The sequence below is a fragment of the Anopheles arabiensis genome, chromosome 2 (assembly GCF_016920715.1).
Source record: "Anopheles arabiensis isolate DONGOLA chromosome 2, AaraD3, whole genome shotgun sequence".
Classification (NCBI taxonomy): domain Eukaryota; kingdom Metazoa; phylum Arthropoda; class Insecta; order Diptera; family Culicidae; genus Anopheles; species Anopheles arabiensis.
The window spans coordinates 85,288,611-85,311,264 of record NC_053517.1 but is presented as its reverse complement, the minus strand read 5'-3'; the positions used below and the strand labels follow the sequence as shown (position 1 = coordinate 85,311,264).

General features: G+C 48.8%; 1 protein-coding gene across 5 annotated transcripts; it reads right to left on the bottom strand.

The window, feature by feature from the left end:
• Nucleotides 1-24: 24 nt before the first annotated feature.
• Nucleotides 25-22,523, bottom strand: LOC120898582 (probable E3 ubiquitin-protein ligase HERC4). Of its 5 annotated transcripts, XM_040304628.1 has the most exons (13): nucleotides 22,320-22,523; nucleotides 17,360-18,701; nucleotides 9,994-10,093; nucleotides 9,000-9,906; nucleotides 5,097-5,194; nucleotides 4,810-4,996; nucleotides 4,169-4,562; nucleotides 3,656-4,070; nucleotides 3,452-3,582; nucleotides 1,884-3,377; nucleotides 910-1,135; nucleotides 714-827; nucleotides 25-630 (listed from the first exon to the last, which is right to left on the bottom strand). In XM_040304628.1, exons 2-13 carry the CDS (start codon nucleotides 18,376-18,378, stop codon nucleotides 478-480), a joined length of 5,238 nt encoding a protein of 1,745 aa, XP_040160562.1. In that variant the 5' UTR covers nucleotides 18,379-18,701; nucleotides 22,320-22,523; the 3' UTR covers nucleotides 25-477. The 5 variants fall into 5 exon arrangements, with proteins under 5 accessions (XP_040160562.1, XP_040160559.1, XP_040160557.1 ...); XM_040304625.1 differs by lacking the exons at nucleotides 9,000-9,906; nucleotides 9,994-10,093; nucleotides 17,360-18,701; nucleotides 22,320-22,523 and adding an exon at nucleotides 5,719-6,031 and having other exon boundaries at nucleotides 5,097-5,217; XM_040304623.1 differs by lacking the exons at nucleotides 9,000-9,906; nucleotides 9,994-10,093; nucleotides 17,360-18,701; nucleotides 22,320-22,523 and adding an exon at nucleotides 5,723-6,031 and having other exon boundaries at nucleotides 5,097-5,217.
• Nucleotides 22,524-22,654: the final 131 nt, after the last annotated feature.

Here is a 22,654-nt window from a genome sequence, read left to right as displayed (position 1 = left end):
GCAAGTCACAAAAAAAACAGGCAGTAAATTGTTACTATTGCTTTCCTTCATTTATTGCCGTACGTACGTTTCGATTCGATCAACAACTGCGCAACAGCACCAAACAACACACAACCGATGGCAACACACGCGGTGCTAGGCGCGTCAATTAGGCAAGTCCATCATTTGAGAACACATTTTGCTTTTTTGCTCACATTCAACCCGAAAGAACGAAAGAAAAGGGCAGTAATTGAAAGGAAGAAAGGTAAAAAAAAAACCGATAACACGAGAGAGGTTTGATCTCAGAGCATTGCGTAATCTTCCATTATCAAAAACATCACATAGCATAGTTAAATAAAAAAAAAACAAATCCGAACGATCTCTGGGGTCTTTGCGCACCGGGGAAATACACTAAAACAAGGTGTTCCAGAGAGAAACAAAGCGAGAGGGAGAGTTATGAAGATGGGGGGGAGAGGGGAGGATACCGCTGTACCTTTTTCACACCAAGCTAAAACCCTGAGTCTGTTGGATTGCCTGTAGTAGTTTGTACTTGAGCTTCTCCTTCGTTTGGTACTGAGGTAGATCGAGCAGATTGAAGCAGGTGTGCGCCACCGGTAGAAATTTGTCGTCCGGCGTCGGTTGAATGAATATCTGCGTACGAAAACACGATTGAAAAACGGTTGTAAGTTATTTGGGGATTGGACAAAAGTACACAAAGCAACTGCAACGCTTACCTTGATCGCCTTCATACCCATGATCGGGATACGATCGCAGCCGGTAAGAAAGAGCAGAAACTTTTTCTTCTCCTCCAGCGGTAGCTCGTGAAACACCTCCCAGAACCATCGTATCTGCAATGCAAAGAACAACAGCAGTAGGCCGGGAGTTTGTAATAGAAGTCTGGGACCCCTCCTCCCCCCTCCCCTCGCTTACCGTCTGATCACCGCACGTGTAACCGTTCTTGTATTCCGCGTTCTCCTCCAGCACGTTCCAGTCGTACTCCTCGTTGCCGACCACCACCGACATAAGCTCGTGCGCCTTGAACAGCTTCATTACGCGCCCGCCACAGACACGCATAAAGCCGGCGTGAAACTGTCGGAACGATTTTTCAACCGCCTTGTTGAACACGTAGTCAATGTACAGATTTACAAACTCTTGTCTAGAACACGTTTTTGAAGAAAAAAAAACAAATTTAGTCACTAATCACAATCATAAACTACCCCACTAGCGATGGGCAGAATTAAGTTTTCGTCGGAATCGGGTCCGGAATCGGAATCAGGTCCGGAATCGAAATCGGTCCTGAATCGGCATCAGTTTCAGCATCTCCATAAGAATAGACGATTGGGTCCAATGATGCTACGTATTGATAGCCGCAAATAATCTAAATTTACTTGTAAACAATCCATTCTCATGAAGATTTCCGAATTGATTTCACTTCTGAATCTTCTTATTTTAATTAAAGATCAGATTCTCATTCAGGAGCCAATTCCAACTCTGGAGTCAATTCTGATTCCGTCACCGGAGCAAATTCTGATTCCGGAGCCGAATTTGATTCCGAACCTATTCCGATTCCGAAACCGATTCTTATTCTCAAGCCGATTTCGGAGCCGATTCCGATTCCGAACACAAATCCGTATCCAATGCCGATTCCGGAGCCAATTCATACTACGGAATAGATTTTGGAAACTGATTCTAGACCTACTATCCCGATTCTGATTCCGCAGCCGATTCTGAATTTCGGTGCAGAACCCGATTCTGGAATCAACTCTGGAATCGGTTCCGGAATCCGAATCGATTCCATCATCGGAATGGATTCCGGGGATTCCCAGCACGGGTAAGTTCCGATTTGGAGCTCCCATCACTATTCCCCCCCCACCCCCCCATGCGGCCCACTGCACAAAACTCACTTGTTTCCCTGCGTCAGTCGAATGTTTTCCCCGTTCGGTTTCAACGGAATGGTCTGTATCTCGCCAAAGTAGTCCCGCGTCGTGGTAAAGCACAGATCGAACACCTCCTCCAGATCGCCGCCCTCGTAGTCCAGTATGCTTTGCATCGATCGTGCCACCGTCGGGGCCAAATCCTGCAGATCCTTCATATCGACCTCCTCCCCCAGCAGCTTCTTGTACAGCGCGAGCGGAAACGGGAGCGCAATGATCGTAAAGTTGTAGATCGCCAGCCCGCACAGTATGCCGATCAGCGCGAACATACTATCGTCACTGTCGAAGTAATCCTCCGTGAACCAGATCGCGTTCGATTCCTCGAACGACTTAAACATCCCGTACTTCGGATCGAGAATGTCCCGCAGCAGCAGCATGAAGAACTCCTTCCGCACGCCGCCCGCGTCTTCCGCCTCCTCCCCGCAGAACTTGATCTTGATCGGCTTCTTCAGATCGCTCGCCGCGTAGTGCGACAGCTCCCGGATCGTGTCCTGCACGATGTTTTCCCGCGTCACGTTCAGCACGATGTACTGGCAGGCGGCGGAATTGGCGGCGGGCGAGTACAGCATCGACAGCCAGCTGGCCGTCGCGGCGCTCTGCATCGCCTGGTACATCTGCATCGCTTGGTCGGTTTGCAGCAGCAGCATCTTGGCGGACGCATTGAACACGAACGGATAGTTACAGAGCGAAAACGTGACCCCTTTGGCGTCGGTGGTCCAGCGGAAGTAGTCCTGCCGGATGTCGATCAGATCGTCGATCTCGTTGATGTGGAACTGCTCGTACGGCAGCTTCTGGGTGCGCTTCTGGTGGTTGATCCAGTACAGTACCGCCAACATGTCCAGCATGGCGGCCAGGTGCGGATCGTACCGCAGCTCCTGCTGGTGCGGTTTCTCCGCCCCGGCCGGGCTCTCCACGCGCGGGAACTTAAAGTTGATGATGTACAGCACGACGCTTTTGCAGTTTTCCACCATCCGCTCGAAGTACTCGCGCGACTGGTTGGCCCACCAGCCGACCACGATCTCGTACGCGTTCTTGGCGAGCTGCAGCACCGCCTTGCTGAAGGGCGCGTGCAGCTTCTGGTAGTGCTTCGGGTTGATGAACTCGTGGTAGAGCGGCAGCAGCAGGTAGATGCGCAGCGTCTCCACGTCGGCCGGGGAAGCGGTTAAGGCACCGAGCAGGTCGGACTCGATCGAGTCGCGTATCAGCTGGCGGATCGATTCCCGCTCGATCTTGCGTATCTGGTCGAACGTTTCCTCGGCCGCGCCCATGTCCACGCCCGGATGCTTCGAGGTGCAGCACAGGTGCGCGTCGTTTGGCAGGAGCAGGGAGCCGTTCAGGCATGCGAGCGATTTGAAGATCGTTTCCACCGACGATATCACATCCAGCTCTACCGTTTGTTCGGGCTCTATTTTGGCCAGCTCTTTGCCCATTTCCAGCGAGAGCGAGAGAATCTGTGTGCTGTCTCTGTTACCCAAGGAAGAGAGAGAAAATGATTGTTTAAAAAAAGGAAAAATCCACCAATCCGTTCATATACTCACTCATAAACACGGAAATCGGCCGACTCGTCGCCTCCCAGCAGCGACACGAAGCACTGATCTCCGCCGGAAAATATGCGATTCACGATTATTTGCGTTTCATCACAGTCCGATGATTGAAAATCTGTTTTAAACTGACAAACCGAAGGGAAGAGAGTTCATTTAGTGTCCACGGTTCCACATTTTGGCGCCCTCCATCCCACCTACCCACGGTCCACGCACGATCTGCGGCGTACTGTGGTTGCCCACCATGCCGATCCCGAGCTGCCCCACGCCGCCCAGCCCGAAGCCGTAGATTTTCCCGCGCGACGGTACAAACGCCAGCGTGTGCCGCCGCCCGCAGGCGATCTGCGTAATCTTGCTGCCCATCAGCTCGAACACCTTCCTCGGCACGATCTCGTTGCTACAGCTACCGTGCCCGAGCTGGCCGAACGTGCCGGCACCGCACGTAAACACGCCTCCTTCGTTCGTGAGAAAGACGGAAAAATCATCCCCGCAGCTGATGTACCGCACGCCGAGGCTGCGCAGCGTGCGCAGCTGGGTCGGGTAGCAGCGCGAGCTCAGATCGTTCAGTCCCAGTTGGCCGAAGGTGTTTTTACCCCAGCCAAATATTGCACCCGATCTGCAAAAACCAACGTAAAAAAAGTGTCACAACGACGGTGTCATTCGTTCGCGTACACAGCATACGGTGCCGCAAGCAACACAGCAACCAGCGCTTACTTGGATACAGCAAAGCTATGATTGCCACCGCAGGCAATAAATGCAATCGGTACACCGGCCAGCGATTGGATCAGGGTGGGCATTGGCACCTTTTCGCTCGTTGTCCCGATACCCAGCTGGCCGTACGAGTTCGAGCCCCACGCGTACAGCTCGCCGTTGTTCGTGAGCGCCAGGCAGTGGTACTGGCCAGACGCGATCTGCACCACGTGCTTGGCCCCGATCGCTTTGATCATGCGCGGCGTTGGTTGCCGCCCGTTCTCCGCATCGTGACCGAGCTGGCCGACGGCGTTCGAGCCCCAGCTAAACACCTGACCCCAGTTGGTGAGGGCTAGCGAGTGGGCCGTACCGCAGCTGATGCACGTGATGATGTAGTTTTCCAGCGATGTTAGCCGCTCTGGAACAAGTTGCAAGTGAACAGGGCGTTTGATTAAACAAAAACAAACGGGTTGGTTGAGAACGAAATGAGTGATTAACACACACTATCTACTACATCCCAATTCCGATTTGTTAACGGTGCGAGAGAACACAAAAAGCAAGGAGTAATGCACCCTCGGGATGCGTTTAACTAAATAAACAAAAACCCACAAGCAGGAAAGAGCTGAAGAGAGTGGATGAATTGTGGCGGTAGAATAGTTACATACTAAATCTCGACATACGTGGCCTTTTGTTCGGTAGCGTGTCGAGGTCGTGGCCCAGCTGACCGTGATCATTGTTGCCGCACGCGTACATCTTGCCCTCCTTCGTGAGGAACAGTGTGTGGCTGGTGCCGCACTCCACCCGGACCACCTCGTCCGTCTGCGACCAATCCATCTTGCGCGGTACCATCACCTGCAAATAGACAACAGCAGCAGGAGAAAAATCGATTCCAATCAATAAGGGCTCAACTTGAGACGGGGTTCCCGTTGGATGGAGCCCTATCTCTCCCTACCTGTTCCTCCTCGATCCCACCGAGACCGAGCTCGCCGTGGGCCGTATTGCCCCAGCAATAGATGGCCATAGTGGTGGTGGTGGTGATATTGCTGTGCCCTTCTGTGTCCCCGTAAGCCAACCTAGCGGAAGAAGGGAGAGAAAGTATAATTAATAAAAACCTTCGAGGCCACTTCACAACTTCAACTATGTTTGCGGGAGAGGGGGAGGGTGTTTCAGGGTCGTGTCTTTAAGTTAGCAAAAACGCCTAGAAACTACGTCGCCCGCGTAGGTAGCAAATTAATATTGTTGACTGCCTGATAAACAGGGAAAATCGAAACCTTTTCCGCACTCACTTTTCTCACGCAACTATTACAAACTGTTGCATCTGGGGGTACGTCTTGTGGTCACTACAATGTGAAGAGTGGTTCCGCTGCCGTCGCAGAACACCGTGCGAAAGGTCTAGAATATTCACCCGCAACAGTCTTGACCGAAAGATAAACACACAGCACCACCACAATGACTTTACACGGTAATTAGCCGTCGGTCAACGGGCCATTGCAACACACCAAAAACTGCATACTCAATGTCATCGTGGCTGTTGCGCTGGAAAGCCCCCGCGTTCGACCCGTTTTAGCTCTCACCTACCTGGTCCAGGCTGAGGGAATTGGCTACTCGGATCACCTCGAGGGAGGCGATTTCTCACATGTATTTCCTACGGCAGTACGCGGCTACGGTTTCCGTCGGTTCGCTGGCATGAGCGCAGTGGATTCTTGGACCAGGCAGGATGCTGCTGCTGGCAGAAAGGCGACAATTTGGAGAAACAATTCCGAAACACGACACTTTTTTCCCGAAAGCGCGAAACAACAACAACGCACTTTTTTCCCCCCGAAATTCGTGTGCTTATTTCTCGGCACGACGAGCCGCCGCGACTTGTGTTGTGAGTGCGAGTGTGTGTTTGTGTCTGTGTGGTATCGATGAGGCGGTGGTCTATGACGTTCGGCCAACTGTCAAAACCGCATGTGTCAAATTGTGTTTTTACTGCTGTGGTCGATTCCGAACTTAAATCAGTGATTTTAATTTAAAATTTGTTCGCAGCCACTTTATGACATATAAAAATATGTTTTAATGAAATCCATTTTATATTTCACCACTTTCTGTCAACAATAAAACGGATGGGCACTCGCGAATTCGCAACCGTCGTTTGTCGACTTTCTTCGTCGACATTTGAACATTTGATTGCTGGGAAGGGGCGGTATTGTTTACATCTGTTCCCTCCCCTCCCAATTCCCGCCAAAACACGAACGAACACGAACACGGCCGAAAAGTGGAAGGGCAAGCTGCAGGCATGCATTTCTTTCAAATCGCAACCGACACTCAACAACACCACGTGGATGAAATGGGAATGCATATCTTTAAATGTTTTTCTTTATCAATTTATATTACAAATGGATTATCATCTATTTCATTGAATAGGTAATACATTTCCTTGCTGACTTCCCAACGGCCTCCCTCATACACACGGGACATGATCCGATATAACAGCGCAAAAAAGCAAGCAACACAAAGCACCAACTCTGCGCTATAATATGGGACAGCTCTCCCTCCGCCGGTGCACACGAGGGTCGTGCCAATTTGCCTTCTTATTTGTCTGTTTTATTTTAAATTTCATAACAAAACAACAACCAAAAACAAACAAACCAACAACAATGCTTTGCTAAAAACAATCAGCCATTTCCACCACCACCCCGCTCCCACTCCTGGGTGGTATACACCAAGCAACCAACAACAACTGAACCCACATTTGATCGTAACGAATCACAGTCATATTCATCTTCACTTAAACTTATGTTGCTTGCGTTTGTTTTGTGTGGTAATAACTGCTTCCATGGACGGTTGGCTGGGTTAGTGTGTGTGTGTGTGTGGTTGTTTGTGTTGTGTCTCTATACGTCTAATTGTTTATGTGGTGGTTGGCGCCACAGGACTAAGAAATACATTGTAAACGAGTTGTAACAATACTCTGCTGCTTCTTGATTCTACCGCTTACGGGTTACGGAACTACACTACACTCCGGTCTGCTTGTGTGCGTTTGCCGTATGAAATCTGTACTATCTCTCCTTTCCCCTTTTGGTTGGTGTTCCTGACCACAGCACAGGCAATGTTGGAGGAAAGGAATGAGGAGGAGGAAAAGGAAAGAGAGTAGAAAAGGAAAGAAAAACACTTTTCTAAACACAATCTATCCTACACAGCATTGCACGAGAGTTTTTCATATGATATCATTGATGTAGAGGTATATTAAGAGACGTGTACAGTGTGTACAAACTACTGCTACTACTACTACTACAGTGGTTCCTATCGGTAGAGCTCGCTTTCGTTATAGAGAAATATGTGTGTATCGACGATAAAGGTGTTTTTATGTGTTGTAATGTGGAAATATATGTACAGTTAAGCGCGCAACCGCACGTTGGAATATTGGCAGCGGAATGTGTCTAGTGCAACGCTTTAGTTATTTGTTTTATTTTACCACCGGAAAACATTAGAAATCGATTTTCCTTGCGGCATACACAACCTTCTTGTTTAGTCCGTTCTTTCTTTTGTTTGTTATGCACTGTATGCACATGGTGCGCGCCGTAATCGGGCTCCTGCGCATCGATATAGCGTAAGCCACATGTGCAGGAACAACCTGATTCGCTCTTGGGAAAAAACAGTGTTAATCGTACTAAATCTATCGTACCTACACTCTCCTTTACTAACTTACGAATGGGTGGGGGAGATAATGCCCTCCCCCCCCCCCCCCCCCCTTCACCCTTTGTGGCCGTCCACACCCCGTAGAGTTGTGTAAACATTATCATAATATAATCCTTTCACCCAATGAACTAGTAGTAAATTGCTTGGTTGTTTGTTGTTTGATCTATGCGCGCTACGCCGGTGGCGAATAATCTCTCTATCTCTTACTAACGTGTTTTACGTGGGAAATGGTTCAGTTTGAAGCGCCCGGTACCGTCGTCCCGTTATCGCCATTCTAAAGGGCCGGGCAGTAGTATCTATTGTTGCGTTGCGTGTATCTTACGCGAGGGAGGCGGTGGCTTAAGTGTACGTTTTTAAAATGGTCTACTATTAATCAATCAACTGGTTTCACTCTACATTTGGTTTACTTTCTCGCCTCCCCCCTCCTCCGCACAAGGCTTCTTTTCCTTAGCTTGGTTTGCTACTTGGGACTGGCTTCAAACTCCCCGTCGAACCCCCCTATTTTCATTATTTACCCTAATCGCACGTATCATCCTAAGAATTGGTTCATTGCTTATCGTTCCGTAATCGCCACCCGGGACCAACAGCCTCCCCCCTCTCTCCTTTCGTTCGTTCGGTAAACGCGGCACGCGCCCCAGTTGCTTGCTGATGCTGATGCTGATATGAGTTTGTTCGCATTTCTAATTGATCTTGTGACTGCAGCACGTACATAAATAGGTCACAAACGGATTTTATACGAAAACGGAAGGTTTTTTTGTTGGTCGACCTCAACCGAACGTAACACACGTTTTGGCACGAATGTGTATGTATGTGTCGCCTCTATTCTTGCCCCTGGTTTTGGAATGCAACTTTCCTGATGCCTTACACTGGCAAAACGAATCCACATACAACTCTAAGCTGTATTGTAAGACGCTTCAAACAAATGGTAATCTTATACGCTTCCTTTCTCTCTCTTTCTCTACCTCTGCCTCTCAGCTAAACATATACTAACAAAAATAATACAATTATCATCGGAAACGGAAACGCTTTTTCCCCTCAAAGCCATTTCCTCACTCAAGCTGGTAACAAAAGTAAACGATTACAAAACTAAACTCCCTCCGGAAAAGACAAAACAGGCGCCATCGGAACATCGGAACAATCCTTCCTTCCTACTTCGGTACCATCACCTTCCCCAGACTAGGGAACACCTCCCCCTGGATCGGGCCACACTCCACCTTCTCCCCGTCGACCGTCATGTGGCCGTTCGTGCCGGCCGGCTCAATCCGGAACGCCGACACCGGCACCATCTGGATGTATTCGTTCGGCTGCAGCGGCAGATGCGTGCCACTGCTCAACCCCAGCAGAAACGAAAGCAACTGCGACCGGGAAACGCCCGCCCGTATGATCAGCAACCAAATGATACCATCGTTCAGCCGCGACTGGGGCGCAAAGTAGCACTCCGTGCTGAGGTGCGTCTGGTAGGCGGCGTGCACCATCACAAACTCCCCGGCAATCGTCTGCCAGCTGTCCGGGATGGCCGCCGTCAGGGCCGGCAACCGCGAAGGTGGTCCGTACATCTGCACGTGCGATGCCGTGCCCCCATTGGGGCCGCACTGCGTCGGATCGTCGTTCGACGCCTTATCGCTCTCGTACACACTGTCCACCGTGGAGAAGTAGGTGCTTTTGCGCGACGTCGCCGAGTACCAGCTGTCGATGCGCGGCCGGAACGAGTCCAGATTGGTGCCGGTTTCGAGCGACAGCACGTCGCTAAAGTTTGTATCACAGGCGTCGCAGCTTCCGTTCGTACCGTCCTGTCCGCCCAGCCCCGCCCGGCAGTCGCGACAGTTGAGCGTGGTGTTGTAGCTGACGCTGTGCTTCAGCGTACCGATGCCACCGCCGCCTCCGTTCAGTCCTTCGCCGCCGGCCCCGCTGGGGCTGACGAGGGCGGGCAGGTAGGACACCTTGCCCTGGTACGTGCGCAAGCTGATCAGCCGGTGGACGGACCAGACGGTGAACCGCTGCCCGCCGATGGCACGCAACCGCTCGCTTTCGATGTCAATGTCCGAGATGAGACCCCAGCCAACCGACAGGAACGAGAACATGATCTGCAACAGAAAATCAAACCGAAGTGGGGACAAGTCGTTTAATGCGGAGGCGATTTTTGGGCTTTGCTAACACGCGAAGATACTTACATTGGAACGAGTTTCGACTCTAACTACGTCTAACATGGAATGTTTTCCCTTAACTACCATTAAAGCTGACGCCAGTACGGGTTTCGTTTCGAAAGGCTCTCTGAAAGTGGAAGGAAACAAGAATTAATGATACAATTACGAAACTTTCGATAAGCATTACCGAATGCAGTAGGGATGGGGAAATGAAGTTTTCGTCGGAATCGATCTACTATCCGGAATCGATTCCAGAAAACTTCGGAGCTAGCCAAGGTTTTCTGGAATCGATTCCGGATAGTAGATCCGGAATTAGTATCCGGAATCGATTCCAGAATCGTCTCCGGAATCGGGGTCAGTCATCTCCAAAAAATAGACATTTGGGTCCAATGATGCTACGCATTGATAACCGAAAAGAATCCAAATTTGTATTGGATCTATTTTCATGTACATTTCCGGATTGATTTCGCTTCTGAAAGTTCTTATTTCAAGTCAAGAACTAATTCTCATTCCTTTTTCCGGAGAAAATTGCGATTCCCAGGTCGATTCCGATTCCAGAGCCGATTCTGATTCCAGAATGGATTCCACATTCGAAGTCGACTCCGAGATCGGCTCCGTAGTCAACTCCGATCCAATAGGCCAAATCCAATAGGAACTTTGAATGTGAACATTAAGTCCATATCTAATAAGAAAGTCGACAAAGTGTTCCAAAAACTCCTGAAGCCGCCTGCAAGCTATCTAATTAACTTGCAATATTCTTTCCTTTACTTTAACCTACATACTAAACGATTATTTTGTTTGCATTCCTTCATAAGCCCCAACATTACCACTTCACTCTCTCTCTCTCTCTTATCATTTCTGCCCCATTTACATCGAAATATGCTTATAAATCTACGCTTCCCTCATCAAAATTGCCCAATCTCGATCCCCACTGACTCACACGTGTCTCGTCAGCATTTTTTTATCGCTAAATGGATTACTTAAAACGAGGTGATTATTACGACCTACTGTGCGCCGACGGCTGGAGACCTACACAACAGCAATTGCAAAAAGGGGAGACTCCGAAGACGATGATGATAAAACCGCCCCGGAATGTGTTAAGATAGCAGAACAGATTTAATAGAAAAAACGAGCGAGCGAGGAAAGTAAATCAAATTGCACGTTCTCAATCGATTAACTGCGAGTTGCTCCTTCGGAAACGTCTCGCAAAACGAGAACGAGGGAAAGTGTAACGATGAAACGACCTTATCGCACATGATACTTTGGTGGCTTGCGCGTTGGCAAAGGCGCGGCGGCAGGTGGCTTGGTACACCTCTTGAGCGATCAAATCCCCATATATCTAACAACAAACAGGTGGCTGCGCCGAGCTATTTAGCCGTGTCTCATTTTGCCGAGAGAAGCAACAGTCCCGCACCCGTCCCGGGGCATAAATCGTACGCTCGAGGAGGACACACAGCTCAGCACAACGACAACACCTGTCTGTCCTCATTGATTAGGGAGAAGGTATCTTATCAGCGGGACAAATCGAACCGTTCGCTGCTGGTGATGGTGTGACGATGCGATATGTCACGCTGGTGTTGTTGTGCAAGGCACGCAAACTAGAGTAGTTAGCAAAATCCTAATAAGAAAAAAAGGCTGTTGCATTAGCCCACCCCCTCCTTCCCACACCTGCGCTGTGGGAAAATTCAGCAAACTTTGCCACTAGAATGCTCGCCTACTTAGTTGCTCCCAAAGCCAGCCGCACAAGTTTCTGTCAAGTTCGGTTCGACAGCATTTTCCCCCCGCCAACCCTGCTCGACCGGTGGGAGCGACATTCCCATCCATCGTTTTGGGGTGGCCCGACTGGTGGTGTTGGCCCGATGCCAACCGGGAGGCCGGCTAAGAGAGCCCAAAGCACGTTATGTAATCCCCTTCTGCCGGTAGGTGGTGGTTTGAACCAAATCGATCAAACAAGCTCCCCCCGAGCTTCGTGTCTCCGTGCCACAGTTTTCCCTTTTGCGCGGAGGACGCTCCCCGGTCCGATTATGCTTTTTTGGAGTTCTGCCCAGAGGTGCTGACTGTCTGCCCTTTGAGGGGGGGGGGGGGGGGTTGCGAGTGGGTTTGAACCTCTTGAAATGAAAATGGCCAATCTAACCGTGGGCTGCACACAATTCTGCGGCTGGCATGGTGGTAGAGAGTGAGTGCCTTTTTATTGCTGTTTGTAGCGATGGTCGTGTCAATAAATGTTCATAACCTCTCTCTCTCAGTAGCTCCATCCGTTCTACCGTGCCCCTGGAGCAGGTGTTGAGAAGGATATCCGACGAAGCAGAGGTGGCAGATCCGGTGCGGCCGGTTTTTGCGGTCGAAATTTGCTCTTCTCTTTTGCTGCCACACTCACTGGCGATTCTGAACACAAAATCAATACACAGGACAGGACTGGAATAGCCCCAAAACGGCCCAACGCCCATAGACAAAGCCCCCCCCCCCACAGTGGTAAACATTTTTGGGGTAAGCCACACATTATGGAGGTGGGGGGGGGGAGAGGGGGCAGATCTAGGCCACAGCACACCAGCGCACCTAAACCACAATTACTTTCACATTAAAATCCATGTGTGCCGTCGTAATGAATTGATATTGGTCGGCGAGAGAGCCGAGAATTAGGCACCATTTAGGCTTTGTTCTTGGTAGAGACACACAGATATCTTGTCACATTTGGATACGCGTCAACATCATCCCATCGGCATCAGGGAGATAAAATCATATCATATCTCCAACTGTTATCGGACATCCGAACGACTGTGTCTGTCGACAATCACTCCTCAATTGTCGATGGCGGGGCTGTGAGGATGAGCAATGAGTGAGGATGAGTGATGACGAAATATGCTTGATCATCGGCTTTGAGTTTGTGCCCCTGACGCAAATGACGTTGAATTGTGTTTGCATTTGCGGCTCAACGAGACCGAGGGGGGGGGGGATTGTGTTTACCGACGAATCAAGCAGGTTCCCCCTTTTTTGCGCCGATTCTTCTACTGTGGTATTCTACTGTATCGCGCTCTTGCGCATCCGGGATTATTCGAATGTTTTGCTTCCCGTTTTCGTGCTGTTGTGGCACACAAACGCGTAAAAAACACACACACACAAACACACCAAGAAATGCAAATTAATAAGCTCTGCTAATTGTTTGTCATGCTTTTTAAAGTGTGTAAACTGTGTTTTCTGTGGTAGTCGGCGATATTTCCTCTTTTACGCACGCATAAATTGGTTTGTTTTTGCGTCACAATACATCTGCCTTTTTTCTAATGTTCAACGTAAATTCAAATGAACATTACAGTAAGCTAATATTGATACTCATGCCGGACCGGAGTGTGAAGGAATTGTGAATTACAGAGGTTTATTCCGTTGTACTTTTGGACCGTTATGATTTTTTGTACGATAGATGTGACCATATGTCACATATACAGTAGAACCTCTCTGGTTGAGACTGTTTTATTTGGGTTATTCGTTAGTTAGCACCACCACCATGGTTGGCTTGAATGCCAACCACACATTTTGACCGCAAGAAACGCCAGCACAGTTGTTGCCATGAGGCTAATACGCATAGCCCTTGCGATGTATTACAGTTTAGATCGCAAAGTTTTTCAAAAAATTTCGGTACCATTTTTATTCATCAAATTTGGTATGTCCTCAAACCGCTCGGAGCCCGTTGAACAACACCAAGCATCGAGTACGACTTCATTAATTGGCAGAGGTGGATTACGCACTACGCAAACTAAGAGGCCGTGTGGGCTCCGAGGCCTCGAGGGGATGTTGATGGAAAAAAATGTTAAGTATGAATCATAGGGTTTTAAACAATTAAATAAATTTTAAAGAACTGATGGAACAATTCAACACCAAGCAGTGCAGTACGGTTTAGTGTTTTGTTTCGTGAATCTTTTGTAAATATTCATTCATATGAATTTTCAGTGATGAGTGAGTCTAATCTCGAATCGAAGCTCTAAGTTTTATTTAATCTCTAGAAATCGCCAAAATTTCACGAATTCCCAAAGACTGACGATCCTTTAAACATTCATAAATCTATCAATAAATTATATAAATCTCAATTGTATTGATGTCTAAATGGACGATACCAATAAATTGTGGGAGCAAACCGAAAATCTATGGGATACGATGGATAAATCGTGAGACGAGCCCAAAAAATTATGGAAACCATCTGTAAGGCTTACATATTTCTAAAGATTTATTAATCTCTAGAAAAAAAAAAATCTTAAGATCCTTATCAATACCTAAAGCATCAACTTTTGCGACTGTCGTAGCGATTGCGGAACTTGAATCTGTGACCATGGCATACTTGATCGTGTACATCAAGACAGAACAATTTTGACACATTGAAAAACTGTGCCGCAGCCATGAGTTCAAGTTTCATAGTCCAGGCTAAGATTCGTTAAGAGCCGTTTTTAAGCATCGTTCTTAAGACAGATAGTAAAGGTCAATTCCACAATCTTGAGGTGAATTGCAAACTAAAGATCGATTCAAAACAGACAAAATCTTTAGAGAGACATATATGCATTTTTGGAAAATCATAAGTCTTTGGAGATTGTTGAATTTTTAGATATTTGAGAAATGAATCCTTAGAACATTCATGATTCTATACAGATTTAAACATTTGTAGTGATTCATTAATCTTTCAATATTCTGAATTGCCCATCTTTTTAGTACGGTTGTCACATTTGTGATAGCATAGTATGGAACGTGAAGAAGAGGGGCCGGTCAAGTAGTATAATCGTAATATCGCACGACCTAACAACATGCACGTCATGGGATCAAATCCCGTATGGACTCTCGCCTAATTGCGTAGGACCGACTAATTCTGACATCACTACTCAGTTGCAGAATGCTAAGCCCATATGTAAATGGCTTAGGCAGGCCTAGGCCTACTGCCAACAAGCGCTTGCTGTGCCAATGAAAAAGAAGAGATGAGTGTAGAAAACCTCATCTTATAGGGTGGCGTGACACACATGCCCCATTGAAGTAGCATTGGAGAAAAAAAGTCTCGGTTCGATTTAAAGTCGTGGTTAAGTCAAAAGAAGCAAAAGAACTAACAAATATGTGATGAAAATCCAACTGAACTTTTCCAATAGGTTAAATGTTTCCAATTGATCAAAACTAGAGCGGACCACCCTATGCTAGTCACAGCGTTCGCCTATCGAGATCGGTAATCCGGCACGCGTAAGTAAATTGTTAAATAATAAACAACAAAAGCAAGATTACGATCATCCTTGAACGTAGGCATTGCACGTGCACCATTGCGCAGGGCGTCTCGGAGCAAAAGTAGCAAGAAACACACACGAGAACCGTTTTGTTCTCCTCCATTAGTTCTCCCTACAAGCCATAGACACACACACACACACGAGGTGAGTTGATACATAATACATAAGATGAAAACGTGACAATTGCGAGTGTGCGTGTGCAAACAAAGAGAAATCTCCTGCACCAAACAAGCAAGAGATCGTCGCATGCAACAGAGCCTACACTTTGGTGAATTGATCAAGTGAAAGAGCATCACTTTACTACATCATGTACAGTAGGAACAACAACAACGACGACGACAAAAGGGTGAGTAGCAGCCCTGTGTACGGTGAATTGATCAGTGTACAACCACCACAACCCTCGGTAGCGGAGATTGTTCAAGGTGACCAAAGGGAAACGCATTTGAATCGGGCCGTCGGCTTTATCGCTTCAGCGTATAACACAGTCGTGAAAACGCAATATTTTCCGTTCCGAGAGTAAGCAGGCAAAAGCACAATACAACCCCCGTTTTTTTGAAAATGGAAAGATACGTTAAAAAAGGGTTTGCGTGTCCTTCCAGAACAAAAAAAAAAAAACAAACAAACACTCATGCCAAGGGACATCTCTATCGGTTTCAAAGCCTTCCCAGCAAGGCACATACGCTGACTACGTGGGTTAAACACAGTAAGCGTGGCCCTCCTCTTATCTTTACGCTCAGAAATGACATTGCAATATAACAACGGCACGATACGGGCATCGAGCATCGAGTATAGTTGTTCGGACACAAACAACTGGCCATGTTCTCCCTATCCCCCCCCCCTTTGGCTCTCCCTTTGCGCACTACACGGATTGATAAATCGATGACATAAACCCCGTTGAACACATACCACCAAACACCCCCCGCAGTTTGACGACCCCCTCTCTTTCGTGCAGCAAATCGTAATAAAATCGCATTTCGCACACCGGAAGTACACAACCGTCCGATAAATTGGTTACAACAAGCGTGGTTTCTGCATCTGTCGTGCAATATTGTTGTTTCTACGGGGGGTGGGGGGCAATAAATATTCACACAATTGGCTTGACACAGCGAACGCCGCGCACTGTGGCCGGGGCTCGGATGGTAACAGCGAGATTTTTGTGGTAGATAAATTGCCCCATGAATAATGCAGGGCCGGCCCTTACTAGATATTTTAATTTTTTCGCACCACACGATTCGGTTTACAATTAATTAATTCAATTTAAAAAGTGTTAACGGAACACCGGGATTAGCACTCACACACACACACGTATACGATTATCCTATTGTTTTAACATATGTTTTTTACATTTAAATTCTAACAAGTGCACCCAAAAAAAACGGAAATCCACTTCGCGTTCTAGACTGCCATTAGTGCGCCTCGTAGTGCAACTTCCGGTCACTGGAGAAACTGGCGACAAGCACACACACCCAAACACCCAAACAGTCAAGAGTCAAGGGCAACACACTCCACACCCATGTTTGTGGGGTGGTTTAGTTTTCCTTCTTCCCATTCAGTTCCCTTTTTGCTGCAATTATTTAAGCGCATAATTATTCTCCTCCTCAGGGTCCCCACATTGCAGGGATGCATACAATAGGAGCGGCAATGCATGGAACAACAACCATCCATTTCACCCCAGGTGTAAATTATCTGGTGCGAATCGTGTGTACATAAATCAAATCGTTTGCGTGTCGCTAATGCGCCTGTGGCAGGAGAATTATTGCAACTGTGATGAAGGTAGTGTGTGTGGAATGGGAGTCCCTTTGCATGATGCAACGATATTTTAACAAACTGCGTCCTGCTACTGTAATTTAGTGTCTGTGTTGTACACGACAACCGTGCACGACCGTGGGCGGGATCCAAGTGTGACCTAATGCTAGAAATTCTATCGCTGTCCCACCGTCATCAACATGTGCGTTGCACTGTATTGTTGCAGTTTGCCGCCTGCCCACCTTGCCCAGCGCAGTTTGCCTTGAAAGCTGTCAAAAAGTCAATCTTCACGGGCGTCATCATCTCATCTACACCTCGGTGTGAAACGATCCTCGATCAAATTATGAAACCAAACGGCAATAAAAGCTGAAACGATAGCTTAAAGACATATTCACACTTACTCATAAAGAAAGGACACGGTTTTCGCCAGCCCGTTGCCGGACCCGCACGGGATGATCCCCATCGGCAGCTCGTCGATCGCCGTCTGCCAGTCCTCGCGCTCGAACAGCCCGTTCAGCACCTCGAAGAAGATGCCGTCCCCGCCGACGACGACGATCCCGCGCCACAGGTACACATCCCGCACGCGCACAAACTCCCGCGCCCAGTTGCTCTTCTTCGTGATGTGCAGATCGTACGGGATCTCCGCCTCGGCAAAGATGGGCGCCACGCGCTGCTGAAACATCTCCCGCGCCTTCCCCGAGCCCGACTTGGGGTTCAGTATGATGAGCATTTTGCGCGTGTCGCGCGGCTGGTACGCCACCGGCTTCTGGACCGGCTCGCCCGCCACCAGCTGCTTGATCGAGGCGCGCCACTTCTGCGCCTCCCGGTTGTTGTCCTCGTACCGGTCGAACGAGCGGAAGCGCAGCGTGATGGTGGTGCGCTCGCGGAACCCACCCCGCCGGCTGCGCTTCAGGATGTAGGCGTAGATGTACAGATACGCGCTCACGTCCGTTTCGTCCTGCTCGCCCGAGTTTTCCTCCACCACCTTCAGCTGGCTCGAGCTCGAGATGGACGCGCAGGTACAGGAGGAGCTACCGCGCGACCGGCGCTTGCTGCGCAAACACCGGCAGCCGATGATGTCTTTCAGCGGGATCGTCTGCTCCTTCGTCGCGCCGTTCGATTGCTTCTTCAGGCAGAGGCCCTTGTCGGTGAGCCGCACCTCGAACACGGTGTTCTTCTTCGAGCTGATGTAGAACGTTTCGGTCAGGTAGACGGTGGCGGCGGACCCAGCCGCCGCCAGGATCATCTGGTGGGCGGCCGCCTCCGCCTGCAGTTCAATGGCGGCGGCGCTCGCGTTCCGATCCGGCACGACCACCGCGATGCCCTTGCCACCGAAGTCATCCTCGATCTCGCGGCCATGCCGTTCGCCCAGCTCGTCGCTGAGGTTTACCTTCGGTTTGTAGGTCGTGGTGGTGGTCATGATGCTTATTTCCTCCCAGCTGGATCGAATTGAACCACTCCCGTCCCCTCTCTTTCTTCACTCTGCAGCAATGGGAGAGGCCGGTTCACGTGGCTTGGGGCTTGGGGCAGTTTGGACGCACGGGCACGTGGAACGAGCGATAGGCGCACCACACATCCAGTTCAGTGCCGCGGTGTCCCGGTCCACTGGAGCATGGTTTCCTTCTTTTTTTTTTCTTCACGCTGCTCCGATCCGACCTTTACACACGCTGTAATGCACTTCCACAGATCACTTCCTAGTATGGCCGACCACCTTTTGCTTGCTGTTTCGGGAACTTTCTATTGCTGTGGAGTTGAATTGATGAAACGTTTTTATAAGCAACCGCAGGCACAGACAGCACATAGGGAGGATGGACAAAAACACAGACGAATGACAAACTGCTAGCAATAAACCATCTTGCTCGAAGCACACAGCACAAGTAGCACGACACGCTTGCAGCACAAAACTGTTACTACCAATCTGTTCCAATCCCCCGCCCCTTCCCCGTTCCCAACTCAGTTTTCCCCCACCAGCCCCGACCCGCCGATAGAAAATCGATGCAAAATAAAAGCCCAATTTTTTGTTGTTGTTTCGATGACGGGGCTCTTTAGCGACCTTGAAACGACGAACGTCGGACACACCGTGGCGTGTGTGGCGGCGCTTTCCACCCTGCCCAAGGGCTTTTGCAGATGGAATAAACCGGGCTGATGGCCACACATCACATCACCCGCACACGAAACCGTAACGTAATAAAAACGATGACGTCGTGTGGCAAAAGGGGCCGCCCTTCCCTCTCCGCCGGCTACACACACAATCGCGACAGCGAAATCTGAGGTAGGCGCGCGCGCGCCCGTCAACAAATGCAACGTGATTTCGGTTTCGGAGGCCGTGCGACGAGATGCCCACGGGACCGTTTTCACCGTTTGCTCGCTGGCGTGTACTGCCCTTGGCGCCACTGGGACAAGCCCGAACAGGGATAGTGGTACAGCGAATGAATGGAACAATACGTACAGGGAGGTTTTGGTGCGATGTTTTCTTGGCATTTGTACGTGGGTCGTCTTCATGCTCAAGTGGAGATGATAACGGTAACGCGGTGTAGTTCATTCCAAATTTTCCCATCTTTTTTCTCATCTTGCAAGTTCTTCATTAATCAAGACATTATCAGCACACGCTAGCTGCAATCCAAGCTGTCCAACCAACAGCCCATAGTGTTTGCGCGCCACTCGTTTAAGGTACGGCGGGTAGCGTGACCTAAAGTCATCAATGTTGGCACTGGTGAAGCAAGATTGCAAAGTTGTAGTAGGTGTTATTTAGGGTGAAATTTACCGGGGGAGTTAACGGACGGCGAGGGCCAAAACCGGGAAGGTGTTCCTTCGTTGGTTCCGGTAAAACACTCTCAACTCGGCTCCAAAAGGTCGCTAGTAGTGATGGGAAAAACGAAGTTTTGTTCGGAATAGATTCCGGCTAGGTCCAAAGTTTTCTGGAATCCATTCCGAATAGTAGGTATGGAATCAGTTGTCGGAATCGGGCCGGGAATCGGCGCTGGAATTGGTTCCAGAATCGGCTCCGTAATTGGAACCGGAATCGGAATCGGCTCCGGAATCGGAACCGGTTCCGGGACCGGAACTGGCTGCGGAATCAGAATTGGCTTCGAATTCGGAGCCGGTTTTGGAATCCTCATAAGAATAGACGTTTGGATCCAATGATGCTACGTATTGATGATAGCCGCAAAAATCAAAATTTACTTGTAAACGATCCATTCTCATGGAGATTCAGTCCTGGAACTTCGCATCTGGAACTTCTTATTTCAATTCAAGAACTGATTCCCATTTTGGAGCTTATTCCAATTCTGGAATCAATTCTGATTCCGTTACCGGCACAAATTGCGATTCCCAGGACGCTTCCGATTCCGGAGCCAATTCTAATTCCGGAACCGATTCCGATTTCGGAGCCAACTTCGGCCTGCATTGGAATCGACTCTGGAATTGATTCTGAACATGGAATCGGAATCGGGTAGGTTCGATTCCGAGCTCCCGCCACTAGTCTCTAGGTCACCGGGGCATTTCTTACTGGGGAAGGATTTATTTTTGACTCTTTTTTCTTTCTCTTCCAAGCACGACCTTTAAGTAGATCCCAGCGTAATGATAAGTTCCAGTTTCCTTGTGTTGTGGTGGTTTCTGGGCTTCTTTATTTGGAGGAGGCACTTTTAACTCCTATAATGGTCCTCGTTCTTGAGCCGCCGTGTAAGCCGTTCGGGGAGAGAGAGAGAGAGCATATAGTAGGCGATTTGTGGGTGCCACAGGTCCCCCCCCCCATTCTTTCGAGGTGCTACTACTAGCAACGGGAAATAGCAACAACAACAACAAAAAGCTGTGTTGAGCAAACAGTTCCAAAAAGTTGCTCCTTTGCTCGGAGGAGACACACGCTCTCGTCTCGGGCTCTACAGTAATGATAAACTATTTCCACCGGAAAAAGCGTGGAAAGTTAAAAGAAAACGGTGTCATTTCCTTCGCACCCATCGCACGTGTCTAGGGGCAAAACGGGGGCTCCTTCAGTGTGCGCGAGACTGTTGGTTGGTGTTTTCGTGCTGCTGATGATAATTTTTGGTGGCCAGGCCATTACGCCCGGGCACCATTATTATCGTCCAACATTCCAAATTAACACCTGATGAGCGTAAAGTGCGTGTGTGTTTAGGGTTATAAAGGGCGTAAAAAAGGCAAAACTGTAAAAATGATAGACTGTGGCCAATTGAAATATTCCGGATGCCACTCATCCAAATTCATCGTGGTTAACGGCGTGGGGTCATGAGTCTTCAAAGGTGGCAAAGTTTGATTAAAACATAACACAACATTATGCTAATTATGCTGGGTGAAAATAAGGGGGTTGTGAAATAATTCTAATTGGAAAATGGCTCAATAGGTTTAAGCTTTTTCCGTAATATTCCAAAAAGGCGGATGCTGATTTGTATAAAGTGTTTAAAATAAGTTATTGCAAGTGTCGCTTCAAGTGTGCTGCAAGTGTACGTTCCATGCCAATCGTTCGCCAATGAGCAGTGTCGGCAGGGCAATGTGTCTGGGGGGGAGAGGAGGCAAACACGTTGTTACATGCGAAAGAGCCCCGGCGGGGGATTACGTAAAACAGTTATTGTTGAGCCCGAGATGATCAAATGGCAATACACACACAGACACGCAGACATAGAAGCACACGCGGGCACGGAAGTCGCCAAACAAAGTAGCCATCGTCATCGATGTTTTTTTATGTAGCCGTGGTTTTTTGTGCCCAACTAGTTTGCAAAAAAAAAAAAACAAGAAGAAACACAGCACACTTTTCCAATCGACCGTGCTCTGCGCTGCTGCTGCGTTTTGGATTTTGGGCGAGTTTGGGGTCAAGTGTTTCGTCTGTCCGCTGGAGCCGCTGGATGGGTTGTGGACACAAGTGGACGGCAACTTTACTGCATTGTGTACCGCGTTGCACTGACTGCACGTATTAATCGGATAAGACGATGGTAGGATGATAAAGATAAAGACCTTTGCGTGCATACACACACACCCAACGACCCTTCTTTTCTTTTATCTCTATCTTAAGAGAAGGTGTTTGCAATGATCGCACTTTGCACAAAACTTTTTACATCGTGTTTTTCACGTGCACAATGGTTCATTTATTCTTTTTTTTCCTTCTCGATTGCATTTTTCACTTATTCACTGGTATTCCACGATTTTTGCAGCCATCTAATCACATCCCCCCTCACACTGGCACTCCCCTCTCCACTTCTCTTCGGCAAAATGTACAGAAATGTAGTTTGCAACACACCACAAAGCAAGCAACGACTTTACGGCACATTGGAAGCAGGCAGGGGGTGGGGTGGAGTGTGGACAGCAGCAGTAGCACACAACGGAAGAGGAAATTAAGACGGGGAGACCCACCGAGAAAGGTACACCGACGACGACACCCATCGAAACGACGGCCGTAGAAAAGATTCGCGCACAACACACAAAACACCCGCACACACACACGCACACCGCACGCGAGGACCGTCCGCTTTTGGGGAGGGTTGAACTGGAAATCGGCTAAGCCGCGATTTTGCTCCCGCCCCGAACGCTTGCCGACGGATGGTTTTTGCGTGTGCGCGGGTGTGTGCGTGTGTGTGCGTGTTTGTTCACACAGCAATGCACGGTGTACGGTGTTGTCTGTGGACCGATGCATTGACAGGTGCTTATGCCGCGTTTTGGCAAATGCTGCGCATGGCAAGCATTTTTGG

Excerpts from the sequence above, each read along its gene's own strand:
- LOC120898582 (XM_040304628.1), bottom strand. The coding sequence starts at position 18,378 with ATGACCACCACCACGACCTACAAACCGAAGGTAAACCTCAGCGACGAG. Across the intron at positions 5,195-8,999 it reads CCAGGGGGAGGTGTTCCCTA|GGCACAGCAATATCACCACC; the intron begins GTCTGGGGAAGG and ends GGGACACAGAAG. Across the intron at positions 1,136-1,883 it reads CGACTGACGCAGGGAAACAA|ACAAGAGTTTGTAAATCTGT; the intron begins GTGAGTTTTGTG and ends AACGTGTTCTAG.